Source organism: Neoarius graeffei, chromosome 17 (genome assembly GCF_027579695.1).
Source record: "Neoarius graeffei isolate fNeoGra1 chromosome 17, fNeoGra1.pri, whole genome shotgun sequence".
Classification (NCBI taxonomy): Eukaryota; Metazoa; Chordata; class Actinopteri; order Siluriformes; family Ariidae; genus Neoarius; species Neoarius graeffei.
Genome location: NC_083585.1, coordinates 70,105,669 through 70,129,924, shown reverse-complemented (window position 1 = coordinate 70,129,924; position 24,256 = coordinate 70,105,669). Strand labels below are relative to the sequence as shown.

At 42.3% G+C, this 24,256-nt stretch overlaps 1 protein-coding gene across 1 annotated transcript in view; it reads right to left on the bottom strand.

The window, feature by feature from the left end:
• Nucleotides 1-1,646: 1,646 nt before the first annotated feature.
• Nucleotides 1,647-24,256, bottom strand: part of grin3ba (glutamate receptor, ionotropic, N-methyl-D-aspartate 3Ba) — a 174,209-nt gene continuing 151,599 nt past the window's right edge. Inside the window, exons 7-11 of the mRNA XM_060943589.1 lie at nt 13,272-13,423; nt 7,510-7,674; nt 2,355-2,416; nt 2,089-2,253; nt 1,647-1,977 (exon numbers count right to left, since the gene is read on the bottom strand). Coding sequence (XP_060799572.1) covers nt 1,647-1,977; nt 2,089-2,253; nt 2,355-2,416; nt 7,510-7,674; nt 13,272-13,423 — 875 coding nt within the window. The remainder of the gene's footprint in view (nt 1,978-2,088; nt 2,254-2,354; nt 2,417-7,509; nt 7,675-13,271; nt 13,424-24,256) is intronic.

Sequence of the window (24,256 nt, the reverse complement as noted above, 5' to 3'; positions counted from 1 at the left end):
TTCCATCAATGAAGAGTTTATGACATCAACGAAACTGACTTCATGTTAAAACTGTTAATATTATAGTCAGGCTGTCTGCTGTTGCCCAGATGAGGATGGGTTCCCTTTTGAGTCTGGTTCCTCTCGAGGTTTCTTCCTCATGTCGTCTGAGGGAGTTTTTCCTTGCCACCGTCGCCACAGGCTTCATCATTGGGGATAGATTAGGGATAAAATTCGCTCATGTTTTAAGTTGTTCAAATTCTGTAAAGCTGCTTTGCGACAATATTTATTGTTAAAAGCGCTGTACAAATAAACTTGACTTGACTAATGTTGTTGTATATGATAGATAGATAGATAGATAGATAGATAGATAGATAGATAGATAGATAGATAGATAGATAGATAGATAGATAGCATTTTGATTTAAAAAAGAAAAAAAACCTTTTTGCTTACATACAAAAATGTGTTGCTGATAAATTTGCATAAATGTAGGCGTGTTCTTACACATGCCTGTGTTTAAATCAGTGTAAAGAATGTGATCTGGTTTATTTCTCCATTGAGCAGAACTGAAAAGAAAAACAATAAATAGCAAAAAAAAAAAAGGCACAAAAAGCTCAGACACGTGGAGTTTTACAACAAAATGTTTCAGGTTATAGATTCAGAATCATAATAAATCGCAGTGAGACGTGAACGTGTGTGAGAGTCACTGATCTTTTCCTGTAAACTGTTTAATCCAGCAAGACAAAAGGAGAGAATCGTCCAAACTAATCCGCCATGCTCCTGGATCACAGCTTCCTGTTTCCAAACAGCACAACGTTTAAACCACAGCAGAGGAAATTCCCTGGAATATTAATCAAGGGATGAGTTCTGATGTTTCACCAAAACGATGTTCCTTCATCACATCGACATGCTTCAGCTGTCTCTGGAAAATTCTTATAAAAATCTATCATCACTGTGTCACGTGATAAACATCATCATCATCATCATGGAATATTAACAATCCTTGGGATGTTGAAGAATTCCTGCTGATGATGTCATCACGGGTGTTACAGCAGCCAACCAGTCAGAACCTTCACTTCACTTCTTCACTTCACTTCACTTCACTTCACACCACACTCTGGTTTCTTTCCTTAGAAATATGACTTTCCTTCATACTCTTTCTCTATTTTATTTCCTTGCTCTTCATTCCTCATCTATCCTTTCCTCTTTTTCTTTTATCCTTTTACTTCTTTCTACTTCCTGTCTGTCTTTCAACTCCTCTTTTTTCATTCATTTGTTCCTTTCACGTTTTCTTTTCTGCTCTCTTACACTTTTTCGATCCTTCCTTCCTTTCATCCTTTCCTTTCTCATCTCTCTTCTTCCTGTCTGTTTTCAGTCCTTTCCTTTTTCCCCAGCTCAGTTTTCCGTCCTTGTTTTCTCTCACGTTCTTTTTTTCTGACACTTTAAAATTGTTAAGTTTTTTTTTTGAGTTTGTAAAATATTATGAAAAAAAATCAGTTTTCCAATTGGGTCTCTTTCAGCTTTCGGCTGGTTGTAGGAATCGGTTCTGGACTCTTCCAAAGTGCGGATGGAGCTGCAGTACGGAGACAAGCTAATGGCACTTCCTGTGTGAAGAAAGAGCAGAAGGAAGGAGAGATCGCACTCGTTCATCCCTCCTGTCTCACTCATCACCTCCTGCTGAAGGACAGACGGCTGCTGTCTCTCTCCATCTGTCTCTCTCTCTCTCGCTCTTTCTCCAGGTTCCTCTGGATCTCGGCTCTCCGCGCCAGTGCCACGCGCAGGTTCCCCTGAAACTCCTCGATCTTGCTCTCAATCTCCTGAAGTTCCCCCTCCCACAGAGAGGAGCGAGAGGAGGCGGGGCAGGCAGGGGGCAGGAGGACCAGGCTGATCCCTGACGCTGTGTCTCCATTGGCACACAGCTGAGCGGGGGGGCTGCCCACTAACCCCCTGATACCCCGCTGTGACCTCAACAGCTTCTTAATGCCACCATCCAACCTCCTACTGCTCTGATCCGACCCCAGTAGGTTACACATTGCCTCATCTGAAGCCCTGATGCCCCCGTCTGGATCGTCCACGGCCCCGTGAGGGCTCCTAATGCCCCGCTCAGACCCCAGGTTGAAGTGGACACGCTTGTGATTAGCGTCTTTGGGTTCGAGGCTCGTAGCTTCAGGGCTGTCGTTGTTCCACTTGTTGTTGGAGGAGGAAGAGGAGATGGAGGGATCAGCGGAGGGCAGACGGTGGAGCTTACAGCCTTCTGACAGACACAAGGGAACACTGAGAGGGAAACAAACTCCAGTTACGCATATGTGGTGTGTGTGTGTGTGTGTGTGTGTGTGTGTGTGTGTGTGTGTGTGTGTGTGTGTGTATTTACTCACTTTGTGTTTGTGTTTTCTGTTTTCTTTTCCTCACACACTGTGTTTAACGCTCGGTGGATTTTCTAAAAAAAAAAAAAAAATCACAGTCAGAACGAACAGAAGATGTGTTTTCACCTGAGCAACACTAGAGGGCGATGCGATATAAGATTTCTCTCTCTCTCTCTCTCTCTCTCTCTCTCTCACACACACACACACACACACACACACCAGTTTTTCCTCACTCTTCTTTATTTTACTTGTTGTTTCCCATCACTTTGATCACAAACTCAATCAAACCGTCATGTTTTTGAGAACTTTTACAATTTTTATTATTCCTGCATCCCTTAAAGAAAAATCACCTCCATTTCCCACGTGACCATAACTTCACTTCACTTGAGAAAAACACGTGACCATGTTACAGTCTGCCCTGAAACTGGGTGAGTGAGCTCCAGTAAACACGTGAGATATGAATGATGTGATCACGTGAAAAAAAATATTTACAGTGGTGCTTGAAAGTTTGTGAACCCTTTAGAATTTTCTATATTTCTGCATAAACATGACCTAAAACATCATCAGATTTTCACACAAGTCCTAAAAGTAGATAAAGAGAACCCAGTTAAACAAATGAGACAAAAATATTATACTTGGTCATTTATTTATTGAGGAAAATGATCCAATATTACATATCTGTGAGTGGCAAAAGTATGTGACCCTCTAGGATTAGCAGTTAATTTGAAGGTGAAATTAGAGTCAGGTGTTTTCAATCAATGGGATGACAATCAGGTGTGAGTGGGCACCCTGTTTTATTTAAAGAACAGGGATCTATCAAAGTCTGATCTTCACAACACATGTTTGTGGAAGTGTATCATGGCATGAACAAAGGAGATTTCTGAGGACCACAGAAAAAGCGTTGTTGATGCGCATCAGGCTGGAAAAGGTTACAAAACCATCTCTAAAGAGTTTGGACTCCACCAATCCACAGTCAGACAGATTGTGTACAAATGGAGGAAATTCAAGACCATTGTTAGCCTCCCCAGGAGTGGTCGACCAAAAAAGATCACTCCAAGAGCAAGGCATATAATAGTTGGCGAGGTCACAAAGGACCCCAGGGTAACTTCTAAGCAACTGAAGGCCTCTCTCACATTGGCTAATGTTAATGTTCATGTGTCCACCATCAGGAGAACACTGAACAACAATGGTGTGCATGGTAGGGTTGCAAGGAGAAAGCCACTGCTCTCCAAAAAGAACATTGCTGCTCATTTGCAGTTTGCTAAAGATCACGTGGACAAGTCAGAAGGCTATTGGAAAAATGTTTTGTGGATGGATGAGACCAAAATAGAGCTTTTTGGTTTAAATGAGAAGCGTTATGCTTGGAGAAAGGAATTTTTTTTTTTAATTTTAATCACTTTTATTGGTCTACATCATATACTTAACGACAATTACCTAAATTGATATGAAAATCACCTATGGTAACTCCAGAACAATTTTGGATTGTCTTTGAAAGTCACAAGGAAAGAAAAAATAAAAAGAAGCAGGCCAAAAGGAAGGGTACAAATGGACATAAAGTCCCATGCAAGGCACCCTCCTTGGAAAACGCTGCATTCCAGCATAAGAACCTTATCCCATCTGTGAAACATGGTGGTGGTAGTATCATGGTTTCGGCCTGTTTTGCTGCATCTGGGCCAGGACGGCTTGCCATCATTGATGGAACAATGAATTCTGAATTATTCCAGCGAATTCTAAAGGAAAATGTCAGGATATCTGTCCATGAACTGAATCTCAAGAGAAGGTGGGTCATGCAGCAAAACAATGATCCTAAGCACACAAGTCATTTTACCAAAGAATGGTTAAAGAAGAATAAAGTTAATGTTTTGGAATGGCCAAGTCAAAGTCCTGACCTTAATCCAATGGAAATGTTGTGGAAGGACCTGAAGCGAGCAGTTCATGTGAGGAAACCCACCAACATCCCAGAGTTGAAGCTGTTCTGTACGGAGGAACGGGCTAAAATTCCTCCAAGCTGGTGTGCAGGACTGATCAACAGTTACCGCAAACGTTTAGTTGCAGTTATTGCTGCACAAGGGGGTCACACCAGATACTGAAAGCAAAGGGTCACATACTTTTGCCACTCACAGATATGTAATATTGGATCATTATTCTCAATAAATAAATGACCAAGTATAATATTTTTGTCTCATTTGTTTAACTGGGTTCTCTTTATCTACTTTTAGGACTTGTGTGAAAATCTGATGATGTTTTAGGTCATATTTATGCAGAAATATAGAAAATCCTAAAGGGTTCACAAACTTTAAAGCACCACTGTATGTCAGAAAATCATGTCCGAAACATGACCCCCCCACCCACCCCACTCTCTCTCTCTCTCTCTCTCTCTGAGCAGTTTCTAAACAATTGCAGGTTCCATCTGGTGCAGATGGTCAGGAACCACCTGCCATGAACTGGAAGCTTCTGGAACACTGACTACAGTCAGGAGAGTTTTACATCACCATGGATTGAGAGGCTGCTGCTCAAGAAAGAAGCTCCTGCTCCAAAATCCACACCTTCAACTCGAGTAAATTTTGCAGCTGAACACAAGGACAAAGAAAAAACCTTCTGGAGGAAAGTTTGATGGTCAGATGAGAAAGACTGAGTTGTTTGCCCATAATGACCAGAGGTTCAGAGGAACAACTGACCAGCTATGAAGCATGGTGGTGGTAGCATCAGGCTCTGGGGCTGTTTTGCTCCCAGTGGAACTGATGTATTGAACAAAGTGGATGGAGAACCTCAGAAGAACCTCAGAATTCCTCAGCAGAACCTCAAACCATCAGAACCCTGGACCCAGTTGTGTGTTTCAACAGGACAGAGACCTCAAATACACAACATGAAGCTTAAACAAGTTCTGATCTCAACCCTGTTGGAAATACATGGACTGTTACAATTTTTGTCCATTTAGAATTACAATGAGAAAGTCAGTCGTTATATTAGAGAACACTGTTTACAATTCAGTGCTGTATCCAAACTTCTGTGTGTTTTTAATAAATAAACACTTTTATCCCCCCTTTTTAATCTCTCAGCTCAGATTGAGATGAGCATCAGTCTGGTACAGAACTGCATGGTTTGGGGTAAAGACGATGCAGAGTTGTTAAAACCTCGCTGTAATTAACTCGTTATAGAGAGATGTGGCTCTGCAGTGCAGCTTCACTGTTAATTAAAATCACAATGCTACAGTTTCCGCGTACAGTATTTATGTCTTCTACAAAACATTTAACTTTCGCTGTCTGTCAGATAATCTCTCACTTAAACTGGTCTATAAAACGTTTTCCATCCCAAACCAGCAGCGCATTACACAGCAGTCGGAACAGAGATGCTGACGCCGTACAGTTTAACTGCTGTGGGTTCGAGGCCAGACGACCTGCGGCTTGTTTTCACCTCAAACCGCAAACCGCGCTCCAGACAATGGAATGAAGTCTGTTGTAAAAGAAAACGCCATAGACCTCAGAGCAATTCCAATTATTTTATTTTATTTTGGCGCGTGTTTACAATTCCCAAAACACGTTTCCTGTTCTGACCAAATTCTATTCACAGTCTTCATGTTGCTTTATGAAACAAACATTTAAACTGCAACAGAAATAAGATTATTTTAGTAATATGATTAGTAGACATGGATGAGATATCGGAGAAAAGAAAATGAAGATGAAGTTCAATCTGAGGCTGGAAGAAATGTAGCCTGAAATTACAGAATGTCTCATAATGAAACAATATAAAAGCAGATTAACGTCAGTTACATGACAACAAGAACAACAGGAAGCTTTTTTTTTACATTAGGATTGATTTTTATTAAACTTTATCATTATGGAGCCAAGCGCTGAACCCGACTGTAACTGTATGGTTTTGTCATCGTCCTGTCCTTCAGATGCTTTTGATAAAATTTGGTGCAGTGATCGAGGACAGTCTCAGCTACAAAGAACAGTTTTACTTCACACCATTAAAGTGCTCTATCGCCACCAACAGGACACATTTAAACATGTGTCTACAGTAACAACTGGCAATACTGTAGAACTTCCACTTTCCTCTCATTTGTTGATTCATCAAGTTCATCATGATGTTCATTTCCGCCATATTGGATTACTTTCAAAAACAGATTTGTTTTGCTTCATCACCTCATCATGAGACCAACCTGCACAGAACTTTCTCAGGTTTTCAGATTTTTTTTACATGGGACAATTCGTTCATAACTATTTATGCCAAACGAATTTGACATCAAAGACACCAAACAGGAAGTGAGGTCATATCTCAGAAATACTTTTTCATGCTAACACCAAATTTGGCATTTACATCCTGTATATTTAACAACATGACCTGATTCTAACAAACAAGCTTCAAGGTCGTTTGCAACTTGGGAGTGCTACTGAAAACAGGAAGTGATGTAATATGACTTATTAAAGCAATATTCATAATATTAAAATATTATTTATTTATATTTGGAATGTAAGTGATGTTGTGAAATAATTTCAGTAAATAAATATATAAAGCTAAGGTGTACTCAAGGTCATATTTTTAGCTGGATTTTTTTTACTGTATTTTTTAAAGAAATTTTTTTTAAAGATTAGTAGATTTTAAACTTCAACGAAAACCATCATTTTAAAAATACAGTAATAAGACAGTGACAAAGCTGATGGTGACTCACCTGGACCTTATTCTCTGAAATGATGAAGGTGATGATGATGATGATGATGATGATGATGATGATGTTGCACATACTTTAATCTCTATTATTATTATTATTATTATTATTATTATTATTATGGTGAGATTGCAAACCCAAAAAATTGGAGGAACCCAACAGCCTTTTGCTAGCAAACTTCTAACAGGTGGTCATGACTTTTTATTTTAAATAATAATAATAATAATAATAATAAGCAGTGATGTTTGCACTTGTTATTTATTCTCCATGTGCTTTTGTTGTCGTCTTAGTTGTGTCTCCGCCCCATCCTGTCATCAGTCAGTTATTGACTGTGTTCCACTGTTTCCTGTTTATTACTTTGTTTACATCCCCCTGCTGTTTCTTTGTTCAATCCAAATCTTCCTTTCTGCTTTCTCACTCATTTCTGATCATAGATATTTAATGTTGATGCTGCTGCTGCTGATGATGATGATGTTGGAGATGATGATGAAGACTCACCTGGCTGGTGTGGAGCCAGTACTTCAGTCGGTGTTGGTTGTGCAGGCGCGGTAAGATGAAGCTGTAGAAGGTGTGTTCACTCAGCAGTGTGAGTAACGAACCCACAACACCAACACACAACAACACAAAGAGTCCAGAGAAGTGCTGGATCCCCATCTGTAGACTCTACACACACACACACACACAGTTCCCCAACATAAATTCATAAACATCGAGTTCAAAGAACAGAAATGGAGGCAGAGATTTGAGCTGAAGTTCGGTGATGGATTAGAATGGCACTGTGGGCGTGGGACGGAGACAGTGCGGATGACAGATGATCATTTTAGACTTAGAGATTGAAGTGTTGGAGAGCAGAATTCCAGGCATTGTGCTTTAACACAATGCAAGCTCGCTGACGATAGATCTGAGACATGCAGTGGCACAGAAACTCTCTCAAAACTGAGCAAGAAGATCGTCATGGATTTCACTCCCCTGATTTAACTGTTAGACTCACAGATGGATTTAAGAAAACAGAAACCGAGCAACTCTTTACGTCCAGGTGAAATCGAGCAACTCTTTAAATCTCCGAGTGAAACCAAGCGATTCTTTATGCCGGGGTGAAACCAAGCGATTCTTTATGTCGGGGTGAAACCAAGCGGATCTTTACATCTCCAGGTGAAACCGAGCAACTCTTTAAATCTCCGAGTGAAACCAAGCAGATCTTTACATCTCCAGGTGAAACCGAGCAACTCTTTAAATCTCCGAGTGAAACCAAGCGATTCTTTATGCCGGGGTGAAACCCAGCGATTCTTTATATCAGGGTGAAACCAAGCGGATCTTTACATCTCCAGGTGAAACCGAGCAACTCTTTAAATCTCCGAGTGAAACCAAGCGATTCTTTATATCAGGGTGAAACCAAGCGGATCTTTACATCTCCAGGTGAAACCGAGCAACTTTTTAAATCTCCGAGTGAAGCCAAGCGATTCTTTATGCCGGGGTGAAACCCAGCGATTCTTTATATCAGGGTGAAACCAAGCGGATCTTTACATCTCCAGGTGAAACCGAGCGAGTCTTTACGTCAGGGTGAAACCAAACGACTATTTACGTCCGGGTGAAACCGAGTGACTCTTTACGTCCAGGTGAAACCGAGCGAGTCTTTACATCAGGGTGAAACCAAACGACTATTTACGTCCGGGTGAAACCAAACGACTATTTACGTCCGGGTGAAACCGAGTGACTCTTTACGTCCGGGTGAAACCGAGCGAGTCTTTACGTTGGGGTGAAACCGAGTGACTCTTTACGTCCAGGTGAAACCAAGCGATTCTTTATGCCGGGGTGAAACCCAGCGATTCTTTATGTCGGGGTGAAACCAAGCGGATCTTTACATCTCCAGGTGAAACCGAGCGAGTATTTATGTCCGGGTGAAACCGAGCGAGTCTTTATGTCAGGATGAAACCGAACGACTATTTACGTCTGGGTGAAACAGAGTGACTTTTTACATCTCTGGGTGAAACCGAGTGACTCTTTACATCCAGGTGAAACTGAGCGAGTCTTTATGTCTGGGTGAAAGCGAGCAACTCTTTAAGTCCGGGTGAAGCTGAGCGACTCTTTATGTCCGGGTGAAACCCAGCGATTCTTTATGTCAGGGTGAAACCGAGCGACTCTTTACATCTCCGGGTGAAACCGGGTGAGTCTTTACATCCGGGTGAAACCAGGCGAGTTTTTATGTCTGGGTGAAGCTGAGTGACTTTACGTCCAGGTGAAACCGAGCGACTCTTTACATCTGGGTGAAACCAAGCGACTGTTTACGTCCAGGTGAAACCGAGCGAGCGTTTATGATGGGGTGAACCTGATCTCCCACATTGTCTTGTTTGCATGATGTTGCAGCTGCTAATAGTCGCAATGCTAACTGCTGTTAAAGGTGCAGTGGGTAGAATTTGGGCTCAAATGGTTACATGATGAACTACAAAAGCAGTGAAATGATTAAAGTTTGAAGTGAGTAAACATGTAAACACAGTCAGAGGTTTAATCGTGTTATATTGGTTTAATGTGGTCTCATCAGTAACACGAGATTCCCTTGACTGTATTTAACATGTCATTTTCTGCAGTGTTAAGAAGGTTCCTCGTACACTGAGCACCAAACAAACGTTCCTCATCCTCGGTCTGAAGAACATGTTACATTGATGCACCTGTAATTCTAATCTCAGTGACTGGTGAGATGTAAACATGACCTGGTGCAATTTTCTTCAGTGTGCTTTGATCACACATTTCTAAAACTAATGTACCTCAGTGATCCTCAGATATCTCCACTTTGTTTGTAAAATTAAGACCAATAAATCAGTCAGTAGCACGTCTTTTGTCCAGTTCTGTTGAGATCATGCACATAATTGTTCTTACACAAACCGTGACAGGAAACATAATACAGAGACTCTTCGACTGTGCTCAACTTCCCCGGCGTACACCATCACGTTCATTCGTCTTTGTAATTATCTCGACTCAGTTTTGACAGAACATTAATTTAGTGTTACAGTTTAGTTGTAAAATCTCTTGCCGTCGTTTCATCCTTCCTCTGGATTTGTGCTGGGCTCAGACCAAATCACAGTCTGACTTGTTTTAATTAACGCACAGACAGAAGGGAATAACAGAGCAAATTGTGTTTTCCTCCTGATTCTTAGTGAGCGTCTGAAAAGTCTCCAAGGTAAACAGTTGTAGAGGAGTGATAAGTCCGACTGAACGCCTCTGAGGAATGAAATAAAGAAACGTTCTGTATCCAGGGACCACTGTGAGGGTAGAAACATCTACAGACTCGCAGCAAGTTTATTATAAATATGATTCAACCATTTAGATGTTAGACACAGAGGACAATTCTTATGTATCAATTCATTTATTTACTCAACAAAGCCAATAGAGCTTTTTATTCCTGACATTTCTCCACAAAGAAACCTCAAAAAAGTCATTTTCACCTTTTTCTATGTTGACTGTAATTACTATTATTATTACTTTGGATCAACTGCACACCTGTTAATCCAGCTGTCTGATCTGAATCAGACTGAAACTGATTCTTGTGGATCATTTATACATAAATAAGTCTATTAATAAAGCCAAACAAACAAACAAACAAACAAACAAACAAACAAACAAACAAACAAACAAACAGTTGTCTGAGGTCTGTGTCGGGTTGAAGACATCCTCATGAAGCTTTTCATCTATTGGTCAAAAATACAGTAATAAAAAAATGTCGATTATTAGCTCATCCGGCCGACAGGTGATGAGTTTAATGCCATCATGTGTTGTATGTCGTCCGTCTGGCATTGTCCACATTTCACAAAAATCACTCCTTCTCTCTCAATTCTTCACCGTTTTTTTTTTTTTTTTGACAGGAAGGTAGGTCTGCCTGGGCTGCATATAGCTTCTACCCAAATTTGCATGATTGCAATTAATAATGAAGATATGGAGAAATTAATCAATACCTAACAAGCAGTTTCCACACAAATCACTTCTTCTCGGTCAATTCCTCGCTATTTTGGATTCTTTCTGACAAATATTTGAGCTGGACTGGTTGAGAGTAGAACTGCGCAAGGTGGCCCACTTTAGCTCGTTCCTTCTGGACTAGACGGGGCCGGAGTGAGCGTCGCCCTCACTGACGCTCTTATTAGAGTATTAGGGCCATTTTTACCTCACGCGTGACGGAGTCAGCAGGGTACGGGATTGTAATCAGTGCGGTTTGCTTGTTTGCGTGTCTGTTTGTTAACAATCTAGCGTCTAGACAGTTGCACCAATTGACTTCAACTTTTCAGGGTAGGTGAGCAATGGTCTGTAGATTACCTGATTAAATTTTGGGGGTAATCAGGTCAAGGGGAAGGTCAAGGTCACTGGAAAGGTCAACCTTTTGGTCAAAATAACATATTTTCCATTATAATTCAAAAATGGTTGCTGATAGACAGATGTTTACTATTATGAGCATATAGGAACTCCCATATGGCTTTTTATTTGGAATTATGATCTTTGACCTTGAGTGATGGTGAAAGTCAAACTCAAGGTCATGGATTTTCAGAGGGCTGTAACTTGAAAATGTTTGATGGTAGACAGATATTTACCCTATCAACTTACAGGAAGTGCCATATGGGCTTTCATTTGGCACCATGATCTTTGACCTTGAGTGACCTTGAAAGGTCACACTGAAGGTCATGGGTTTTCAAGGGGATATAACTTTAAAATTGTTAATGATAGCCAGATGTTTACCATTATCAACATGAAAGAACACATATGGGCTTTCAGTTGCCGCCATGACCTATGACCTTGAATGACTTTGAAATGTCAAACTCAAGGTCATGGATTTTTATAAGACTATAACCTGACAGCTGATGATTGAGAAATATTATCATTATCAACATATCGGTATAAAATAAGTGCTGCTGGGCGAGGTTTGTTTTGCCTGAAAATACTTGTATGTATTTGAAAAAAGGAGCTGACGGAGGCGGTAATATTCTGAGAAAAATCCCTCAGCGTTTCTGAGATTCAAGTTGTAAATTTATGCGAAAAAAAATCAGAAATTCCAAGATTAATTAATCACAAATTTACAAGGGAAAAAACCCCTCAGATATTCTTTGAGAGTGCAATCACATGCTTCCTAGCTGCAGTGCATTCTGGGAAACAGAGTTGAGAATCTCAGCACTTTATTCTTTTATATTTTATATCGAGGTGGAAAGACAGCATTTCCTTTAACTCTCGGCTCAGTGCGTGGTATCTGTGGAGTGAGAACACTGATTCAACATTGCAAAGTGAAGTGATCTGGTTCACTGAGAAAAATATTTTTAAATTAGTTTTTTCTTGTAAATTTGTGACAATTTACCAGGAATTTCCAACTCGTTGTACTTGGAATATTACCCCGTCCCTCAGCTGTGTATATATTTAAATAATCTGCAATGGCCCAAATACATCATCATAGAAATCCCAAAAATCACCCAGGCATGGAAAACGTGATGATTAGTGAATTATATAAATAACTAGTTTTAAAAATGTTGTGCATCACATGCAGCATTTATTTTCTCAGACCTTCATTACACGTGGTGTTTCTGCAGCTCTGTCCTTTTGTTTGATTCACTTCCTCGAGTGAGTTGATTCAGAGTCAGATCACTTTCTCACTGTTGGAAGTGGAGTGAGAGTGTTCTCACCTGCCTAAAGAGTCGCTCTGAAGAGGAGAACACACCAAGGTTTGGTTCAATGTCAAATAAAAATGATCACATTCCTAACTGTCGTTTGTGAGAACGGCAGTGATGTCACACACCTCCAGGCACCACAGGGCAGCCGTCTCCACGGAATTTAATTCCTCATGCATTCAAATCAAGGACACTGGCGGCTGCAGTGGCTAGACTCGGTCTCACACACACACACACACACACACACACACACACACACACACACACACACACACACACACACACAGAGCACCCAGGAATTAAAGTAACTCGGCGAGAGATGGGCAGGACAGACTAATGAACTTCACGAAGGACAAACTCGTACTCTGGGGTGAATCTCACACACACACACACACACACACACACACACACACACACACACACTCTCTCTCTCTCTCTCTCTCTCTTTCTTCCTGGTTATAACAATAGCCAAGACAAGAGTCATACAGTAATAATGTATGTAATGATAGTAATGTATCTTCTCCTTGTCTCCATCAAACACAAATACCGTAAGTACACAAACAATCTGATTCTCAGACAGTGAGGACAAAAACATGGTCTGAGAAAGCACAGCAATGTCGTTACCTCGGTGATGGCAAAGCTTCGTTTTCCGCAGGGCGTGGCCCGATACCATTTATCATGCAGCAGATCCATAAAACCGTCTGACTTATAACCGTTCACAACCTCCGAAAAGTTATGGGTCAACGGGGAATGATGAGGTAAACCAATACCATAACCTGAGAGAGAGACAGGAGAGAGAGAGAGAGAGAGAGAGAGAGACATAAGCGAGAGATAAGAGAGAGAGACAGGAGAGAGAGAAGAGTGATAAAGAGGAGAAAGATAAGAGAGAGAGACAGGAGAGAGAGAGAAGAGTGACAAAGAGGAGAAAGATAAGAGAGAGAGACAGGAGAGAGAGAGAAGAGTGATAAAGAGGAGAGAGAGACAGGAGAGAGAGAGGAGGAGAGATAAGAGAGAGACAGAAGACATAGAGAGAGAGACAGGAGAGAGAGACAGGAGAGAGAGAAGAGTGATAAAGAGGAGAAAGATAAGAGAGAGAGACAGGAGAGCATGAGAGACAAGAGAGAGAGGGGAGAGAGACAGGGAGAGGAGAGAGAGAGACAGGAGAGAGAGACGAGAGCGATAAAGAGGAGAGAGACAGACAAGAGAGAGAGGGGAGAGAGACAGGTGAGAGAGACGCACAGTAAGACAGAGAATAAGACACATTCACACTAAATACGTCAGCTGTCACACAGACCTCATTCACAACTCTATACATTTTAAATTGTGTTGAAATCCTAATTATTTCTTTTGAGTCATCAACGATTTAGAAATTGTTGTTGATCTTTAGTTGTGGGCGGCACGGTGGTGTAGTGGTTAGCGCTGTCGCCTCACAGCAAGAAGGTCCGGGTTCGAGCCCCGTGGCCGGCGAGGGCCTTTCTGTGCGGAGTTTGCATGTTCTCCCCATGTCCGCGTGGGTTTCCTCCGGGTGCTCCGGTTTCCCCCACAGTCCAAAGACATGCAGGTTAGGTTAACTGGTGACTCTAAATTGAGCGTAGGTGTGAATGTGAGTGTGAATGGTTGTCTGTGTCTGTGTCAGCCCTGTGATGACCTGGTGACTTGTCCAGGGTGAACCCTGCCTTTCGCCCGTAGTCAGCTGGGATAGGCTCCAGCTCGCCTGCGACCCTGTAGAACAGGATAAAGCGGCTACAGATAATGAGATGAGATGAGATCTTTAGTTGTTGTGCTCATCCAGTTATTATTCCATCTAGTGGTCAAACATGGGAACTGCAACAAGAACAGAGACAGTAAATGGAGTAGGCAGAGCCAATCCACAGGATTTGAATGGAGATCAGTGAAGCCGGATCTGGGCCACTTCCTGTTAAGCCTCTCGCTGTGCAGCATGAGGCTCAGTTTGGTGATGTAAAGCAGCAGGAGAACACACCTGGAAACACGATGCTCATCCCGTCACACTTTTGTCTCACTTTCTGACTTTGAATGTGGTTTTGACGTCTTGTTTTTGTGAGTGCAGCTGAAATGATCCAACAAAACATCACTGATGCTCCTGTCTCTGCACCAAGCTCTACACTGAACAGGTTTTACAGATTCCCTGAGAGCATCTTATCCAAACAGTACAGTCACTTCTCTCACAAAAGTTATCAGATGGATTTTTAATTTTCAAAAGTGTTCACTGTTACAGTCCATTTGGTTCACCGGCTAATGCACCAAACAGGGTGTGAGGTCATACTGTATCTCAGTGACAACCAATCTTGGTCAATTGATATAAAACTTGCAATCAGTGCTTACAGCTACACTTTTAACATGATCAGATCAAGTTGCTATGGCGACTCTGCACAGCTATTCCCTTTGCTCGGCCCCTTCATCTCTGCTTGCAGCTATATTTTTACAACAAATCATCGCAATTAAGGGAAGGAAGCTATCGAAGAAAAACTATTTCAGATCTGTGACCTTGATCCTGTTTGGATTAACTTCAAAACTGAATCAGTTCATCTACTAATTACGATGATATCTCTAAAAAATGCAGGTGTATCCTGTAACTTTGTAAAAAGTGTCAGCAAAATAAAAAATAAATAAATAAATAAATAAATAAGAGTAACAACTGCTGCATCTGGAACACGGCAAGTTTTTGGTCTGTTTGGTTTATTGATTGATTTTTCTCCAGTATGACCCGTATTTGCAGCTAGTGATTCCCAGGACGCTGATGAACACCTGAGTCTCAGCTGTGAGATGGAACACAGCACTACAGGCTCCTCAGTGGTGGAACAGGAAAGCCTTCACCCTGTTGTTCCCTTTCAGTCATGTGATCTTATTCTCATTGCTACCATGTCTATAAACGCAATTTATGGTGGAAAGAAATGGCTCAAATTTCAAAAACATCCCAGAAGCAATTTATACAAAAACTGTTCATCATCGACTTGGATCTGTTTCAAGTCCCAGGAAAGCAAATGATAGAGATCTGAAGTCAGCACAGACTTTATTACACTTAACTTTCACATACACACTGATCAGCCATAACATTAAACCCACTGACAGGTGAAGTGAAAAATGTTAATTATCTCATTCCAGTGGAACCTGTTGAGGGGTGGGGTTTATTGGGGTGGGGTTTATTAGGGGTGGGGTTTATTAGGCAGCAAGAGAACAGTCAGTTCTTGAAGTTGATGTGTTGGAAGCAGGAAAAATGGGCGAGTGTAAAGATCTGAGGGACTCTGACAGATTGTGATGGTGAGATGACTGGGTCTGAACATCTCCAAAATGGCCATCCTGTGGGGTGTTCCCAATATGCAATAATACTACTATTGACCTTTAAAGCACTGAATGGTCTTGCACCACAGTACCTGAGTGAACTTCTGCTCCTCTATGACCCGCCACGCCTACTTAGATCAAAAGGTGCAGGCTATCTGCTGGTACCTCGTATAGTGAAGGCTACATCAGGGGGCGGAGCCTTTTCTTACAAAGCCCCACAGTTATAGAACAGCCTTCCAAGTAGTGTTCAGGAATCAGACAGAGTCTCTGTTTTGGTGAATGATATGTTCTTTGTGGAAAGTTGTGGCCACTGAGGGGCATCGGTAAGAATGCACAATTGAAGATGTGGAAGATAAGGTTCTTGGGGATTTATTAATAATGTCTGTGAAGATTCTCAGTCATCCAGGTCATAGTAACTGTGGGTGTTAAAAGAGAGCAACTGGACTTGCTTGAAGATTCTTGAAGACGTTTCACCTCTCATCCGAAAGGCTTCTTCAGTTCTGTCTGACTGGTAGGGAGTATCAGGTATTTATCCTCTCATGGATGAAAAGCTCATCTAAGGTGTCGTTGAGTCATCCTGTTGGTGTGGGTCACTGGGGGCTGAATGTGAATGGCCTCGAGAGTCGTTAGGGTGATCAATGGATTGCCCGTTAAGGTGATCAATGGAATGCTGATTCTCTCTGTCCTCCTGTGAGTCACTGAAAACAGCTGGGTTTTAGTGTGCATTCAGTTGTCTGGGAAGTGTGCCAAGGACTGCATTGTAGGTGGCTGATAATTTATGTCTTAGACCCCCACCTCTGTTCAGTGATGGCCGTTCCAGGTTAACAAAAAGGGCTTCTTTAACTCCTCGCTCATACCAATGATCCTCTCTGGCTAAAATGCGTACGTTGCAATCCTGAAATGAGTGTCCTTTGTTGTTAAGATGAAGGTAGACAGCAGAGTCCTGGCCTGAGGAACTGGCTCTCCTGTGTTGAGCCATATGCCTGTGAAGCGGTTGTTTGGTTTCACCAATATACGAGTCCGTGCATTGCTCACTGCACTGAATTGCATACACCACATTGTCCTGTTTGTGTCTGGGTATTCTGTCCTTAGGGTGGACCAGTTTCTGCTTCAGGGTGTTACTGGGTCTGAAACGTACCGGAATGTTGTGCTTGTAGAAGATCCTCCTGAGTTTCTCAGATAGACCAGAAATGTAGGGAATGACAATGTTCTTGCATTTGTTCCTGTTATCCTCCTTGTCCGTTATGTTCCTTTTTCTGCTCTTGAAGAAAGACCAGTTGGGATACCCACAGTTCTGAAGTGCTTTCCTGATGTGATTCTGCTCCTTCTCTTTTCCCTCTACCATTGTAGGGATGTTCTGAGCCCTGTGTTGCAAGGTCCTAATGACCCCCAATTTGTGTTCCAGTGGGTGGTGAGAGTCGAAGAGTAGGTACTGGTCCGTGTGTGTGGGTTTCCGGTAGACCTCGATGCTAAGGCTTCTGTCTTGTCTAATGTGTACATCACAATCCAAGAAGGCTAGATTATTCCCACTTACGTCCTCCTGAGTGAAATTGATGTTGATATCCACTGCATTGATGTGTTTAGAGAAGGCTTCCACTTCATGGGCTTTGATTTTAACCCAGGTGTCATCCACATATCTGAAGCAGTGGCTGGGAGCAACTCCTGAAAAAGTGGTCAAAGCATTATGTTCCACTTCCTCCATGTAAAGATTGGCCACAATAGGGGACACCGGTGAGCCCATGGCACATCCATGCTTCTGTCTGTAGAAACTTTCATTAAACTGGAAATAAGTGGTAGTCAGGCAGAGGTCAAGCAGGGTGCAAATCTGGTCCGTGGTGAGGTTCGTTCTATCCAGTAAGGTGTTGTCTTGAAGGAGTCATTTTCTAACAGATTCAACTGCTTCTGTGGTGGGAATGCAGGTGAAAAGAGAAGTGACATCGTAAGAAACCATGGTTTCATCTAAGTCTAGTTTGAGGTCTGCAACTTTAGTAGCAAAATCTTGGGAGTTTTTGACATGATGTAGCGTATTCCCAACAAGAGGAGCCAGGATGGTGGCTAGGTGTTTGGCAATGTTATAGGTGACAGAGTTTATACTGCTGATGATAGGTCTGAGTGGAGCTCCTTCCTTGTGAATCTTGGGGAGTCCGTATATGAGAGGAACAGCTTCCCCAGGGTACAATCTGTAGTACAGAGATCGGTTGATGGCTTGGTCCTTTTCTAGTTGTTGCAGGTAGCTAACAACTTTCTTTTTGTAACAACTGGTGGGGTCCCGCCTTAAGGTTTCATAGGTGGTTGTGTCGCTGAGGAGACTGGTCATCTTTGAGTGGTAGTCTGCTGTGTTTAGCACCACTGTGCATCTCCCTTTGTCAGCAGGAAGGATGGTGATGTCCCGGTCTCTTTGAAGCAATGTAAGAGCCCTCCTTTCTTGGCTGGTGAGGTTGGAGGGGGGTGCTTTTGCACCGGACAGAGCAGCTGATACCTTCAGTCTAAGTTGTTCTGCCTCTGTGTTGGTCAGATTGTTGTTTCTGATGGCTGACTCTGTGGCTGTGATGAGATCTACCACTGGTATCCACTCTGGTGAAACTGCAAAGTTAAGTCCCTTGGATAAAACATCTTTCTCTGGTTGGGTGAGTACCCTGTCAGATAAGTTCTTCACCCGTTTCTCTTCTATGTCTGGTTGTGTAGCCTGGTCAGATTTCTTCCTCCAAGTCAGCACTTCTGTCTTCCTGGAGGAGGTGGTTTTAGACAGCAATGTTTGGAATTTGCGTATCTGTCGTTCCTTGCCTTTGGTATGTTGTGAAATCTGTGCCTTCTCCACGAAATCAGAGACTCGTTCCAAAACTTCACTGGGAAGAAGTACTGCCAACTCTTCAAACATCAGTTCAGTCTTGTTCTGGAGAGCATCGATGGTGAAATGTACTTGTCTCACTCTCTCATTGAGAAGCTGCTTCTGGGCTTTCGGTAGGATTATTTCAGCTCTGTGTCCTTTGACCGTTGAATGCAGGCGTAGGCTAGTGGGGATAATGTTGGATTGTCGGCATCTCAGGTTGAAATGCAGGTGGTTCCTGTAGTCTGCCAGGTTTCTGGAAGTCCTCTCATACTCCCGCACCAGTTGAAGGGTTCTCATTCCAAAGTGCGTGGAAACATGTCTGTGAAGATTCTCAGTCATCCAGGTCATAGTATCTGTGGGTGGTAAAAGAGAGCAACTGGACTTGCTTGAAGATTCTTGAAGACATTTCACCTCTCATCTGAAAGGCTTCTTCAGTTCTGTCTGACTGGTAGGGAGTATCAGGTATTTATCCTCTCATGGATGGAACTGGCTCTCCTGTGTTGAGCCATGTGCCTGTGAAGCGGTTGCTTTGTTTCACCAATATATGAGTCTGTGCATTCCTCACTGCACTGAATTGCATACACTACGATGTCCTGTTTGAACATTGTCATTCCCTACATTTCTGGTCTACCTGAGAAACTCAGGAGGATCTTCTACAAACACAACATTCCGGTACGTTTCAGATCCAGTAACACCCTGAAGCAGAAACTGGTCCACCCTAAGGACAGAATACCCAGACACAAACAGGACAACATGGTGTATGCAATTCAGTGCAGTGAGCAATGCACGGACTCGTATATTGGTGAAACCAAACAACCGCTTCACAGGCGTATGGCTCAACACAGGAGAGCCAGTTCCTCAGGCCAGGACTCTGCTGTCTACCTTCATCTTAACAACAAAGGACACTCATTTCAGGATTGCAACGTACACATTTTAGCCAGAAAGGATCGTTGGTATGAGCGAGGAGTTAAAGAAGCCATTTTTGTCAACCTGGAATGGCCATCACTGAACAGAGGTGGGGGTCTAAGACATAAATTATCAGCCACCTACAATGCAGTCCTTGGCACACTTCCCAGACAACTGAATGCACACCAAAACCCAGCTGTTTTCAGTGGCTCACAGGAGGACAGAGAGAATCAGCATTCCATTGATCACCTTAACGGGCAATCCATTGATCACCCTAACGACTCTCGAGGCCATTCACATTCAGCCCCCAGTGACCCACACCAACAGGATGACTCACTCACTACGTTTACATGCACATAGAGAGAATCGAATTTCTGCCGTTGCTCGACTGAAATCGAAGTTCAAAATGCCATGTATACACCTTAATTTGGCTGAAATTGAACCGAACTTGATTTCTCGGACTCGAGCTACATGACCTAGTTTATGCGATTTCTGCCGAGCTACTTTGTGCATGTATACCCTATCGAGCTAGTTGTCGAGCTACTTCCGGAAGTGACGAGTGACGAGACCACAAGCGGGAAACACAACAGCCTCGGTCGGCATGACAACAGTAGTAGCGAGCAGCAGAAGAGGTCAGGAGGAACAAACGAAGAAGAGAAAATGTGGATGTAGAGCTCTCTGAAGTGTGGGTGGAGCACAGAGGACGGCAGGACAAAGCTTCTGGTACTAATAGGCTTTTTATTGTCAGACTTTTCAGTTTAACAGCCTACTTTTATTCTTGAGAGAAGCATACACAGACACACACACACACACACACACACACACACACACACACACGCGCTGTGTTCTAGTCCCGGGATGAGCTCTCCCCTCTGCCTCCTTAAATAGGGCACGGTTACTGGGAAGACACACAAACACAGGTTAATTACCGTCAGGTGTACCGTCGTTCTGCCACTCACCTTCCCTGGCTCCGCCCTCCTGTCACAGACCGGCGCTTGACCACGCCCCCACTGCCACAGGCAAGCAGAAACGTGCACTTCTGGAGCAATGAGGAGACAGAGTTCATGCTCATTCAGCTTAAGGAGTTGAATATATTAAAATTCATGGACGGGAGAAAAACGCGCAATGGAGAACACGGAACTGATAACTTTGTTTACACTCTTGAATAGCTCTTCTTCATGACGACAACCGGAAGTGTACCAACACGATGGGGCATGTAGCGCCACCTGTGGCTCGGGTGCACAATGCACCTCACACAATAGCCCGATTTCATTGTGTGCATGTAGGATTGGATTTCTCTGGCACCCTGCTGGGACCTTCAGCTCGATTACCGACAGCAGCTTGATTTGGATGTGCATGTAAACATAGTCAGTGACACCTTAGATGAGCTTTTCATCCATGAGAGGATAAATACCTGATACTCCCTACCAGTCAGACAGAACTGAAGAAGCCTTTCGGATGAGAGGTGAAACGTCTTCAAGAATCTTCAAGCAAGTCCAGTTGCTCTCTTTTACCACCCACAGATTTATTAATAAGAACTTAATAATGACATATTAATTAGTTTGTGTGTGTGTGTGGTTGTTCTGAAAGGGAAACAGAAATGACATAGAGGAAAACAATTACTCCTAAGCATAATGACATAAGAAATTAGCATCCATAGCTTTACAGAGAAATATGAATAGCCTGACCTACAGTGAGCTAAACACAAAATGCTCTACTACAAGTTATAAACACAGTGTCAAAACGGTACTGTTCCCCCCATAATCTACCAAATAATTACTACGAAAGTCCGTTTTACACATATATCAACAGCATAAGCATGAATATACACAATATCAAGACGTTAGATAAAACATTAAAGACTATAACCTCACGGTTAACTCGCGCTAAATTCCGCGGTAGAAATTTACCTCTGCGAATTATATGAAGCCATGTTTAATCATAATATCTGTCTTATAAATAGCAAATAAGTAAGTGTACTTACATTTCTGAATGCACACAAGAAACCAATGGCATAAATCAAAGCACTAAGTAAACCTAGAAACACTGCTGACTCATCAGTCTAAAATGGCGACCTCACCCCGAACTTTTTCTGGAATATTAAAGTGGCAGGCATCCTTCACATGCCTGCGCGGGAGGAGGCGCTCTCTGATTGGCTAATAATAATATTAATAGAATAGGTACTCTGGCACAGTTCAGCCCTTTGTAACAGTGTCAGTGTTTAAGTCTCGGCTGAAAACAGATCTGTTTAGTCAAGCCTTGTGTTAATGGTGTTTATGAGGTAAAGGTGTAGATCTGGAGGATCCTCAGACAGAGTGTTTTGGTAAACTGGGATGTATGGATGCTGTCAGTCCCCACTCGCTTGCTCACTCAAGTTTGTTGACGGTGTAGTGGCTGCTGCTTTATGTCCCGGGGCCCCTCATGCCTGTGTTACCTTCTGGCTCTCCCCTTTTAGTTATGCTGTCATAGTTAGTTGCCGGAGTCCCTGCTTGTACTTGGTGCAATATGTATACTGTTCCTACTTATTCCAGAGGCTCCAACTTGGGAAATTGCAAAGAGGGAGATTCTCCCTCTCTGCGAGTAGCTCGGAGGGAGACAAGTTTGAGCGCTGTAGGCGCGAAGGTGAGTTTTATATATATATATATATATATATATATATATATATATATATATATATATATATATATATATATATAATGTGTGTGTGTATATATAAATGGTGTGTATGTATGTGTGTGTATATATATATATATATATATATATATATATATATATATATATATATATATAATGTGTGTGTGTGTGTGTGTATATAATATAATGATGATTCACCACATTTCGTGTCAATTAAATGTTATTAATAGTAACAGATCTAGATAAATCCAGTGACTATAGACCAAACTTTAATATGCCTAAAGTCAATGTTAATGTCAATAATGACTATTATAAATTGCCAATGGTCGACCCTCTGATGCTAATATTCTTCTAATAATATTCTAAGTCTAAGTTAGTAAAAGTCAGACAAAAAAGTCAGACAAGTTGGTTAGAATCTAACATCTGGTCTGGTGATCTAACCCTGTCAGATATAGGGTCGTCTTACTGCTGTCCAAAATAGTCCGCCATTCATCCCTGGTGACCCTCGCGATGGGCGATCCCAACTTTACCTTGGTGATTTTCTGATATTTTTTCTTCATAGTTTGGCTTTAGCCATTTCCACCAATGGAACTTCGTTTCATTATCTCATTCAAGAGAACATAAAGTTAAAGACGAGCAGGCGATAAATGCAGACGAAATGCAGACGCAAAAAGGTTGAGTGTCGCGGGTTTTCTCGTTCTCTCGCGAGTATCATTAATAGCGCCATCTGTATGCTTTATCGGTAACTGCTAAGACATTGTGTGGCTCAGTGTGACCCCGCGGTGTACCGAATTCCGCTCGATTCATATGCACGCTTGATCTGCGCTCGCAGGCCTCTGGCATTCACTCCAATCCCCCCGTTATGCCGATCGGTGTACCGACCGGGGAATCGGCATATACCGCAGGGTACACACTCAAGTCCACCCATACAATGTCAGACACACAAAAAGCGGAAAGTCAACTATCAATTTTTGTCAACATAAACGGATCAAGTTCAGGGCCGGAGCAGCATTTTAAAATCACCGAGGTCCGTGATGCGCAAAGCGCGCACCGAAAAATGTTCGCTATGTTTAAATGAGAGGGTGAATTACACGCCACACAAGAGATCTATTCCTGAAATTACTTTTAATGGTGTTTGAACTGAATATCATCAGTTTTGAAAAAAAAAATCATGTATGTGGCAAGAGTAAGAATAATTTAAGCTTGTTTAATGGTTTGATCTGGCCCAAGCAATGAGGACAAAACTGCGCTGCTTCGAAAATGTAAATTTAACAGCTTGATGAAAGTGCGCTGATGGTTACCATGAAAAAACATGTCTCCTGCACTGCGTTCCTCCCCTGAGTCGCGCGCTCATTCGCTTTTGTGTTCTTGGTCTCAGAGCCACGCGCACGAAACAGACACAGAAGACAGAATCAACTTTTAACATAATTAACAATGCACTTTTTATGGAGACATTTTAATGTTATTCTTTATTTTTTTATCCCGTTGAATATTTAGCGTACAAATGTATTTTCAGCTCTTAAAAATGACCGAGGTCCGGACCGCGGGGGCCTCAGAGCTGGCTACAGCCATGATCAAGTTATATATATTTTTAACTAATCATGTGTAGTAAGGGCGGGTGGGAGATTGTTATGTTGTCAGTGGGAAGTCGGGAGGATTTTCTAAATGTTCCCTAAAGCGGGAGATCTCCCGCCCATGGCAGGAGAGTTGGAGCCTCTGTTTTTCAGGTGACATTTGGCATTCCTAACAACCTGTGTTTTCTCCCCATGGGGAGACAACCTGTGTTTTCTGGTGCCCTGTGTCTGGTTGGAGTCTCATCACATCGCTCCTGTGGAGGACGGCCCCATGAGGACAGTTAAAAGTCACACCTGGAAGATGCTCTGGACTCTTACAGTAATGCTTTTATGGCTGAGGACTATGGTTGACTTGCTAACTTTAG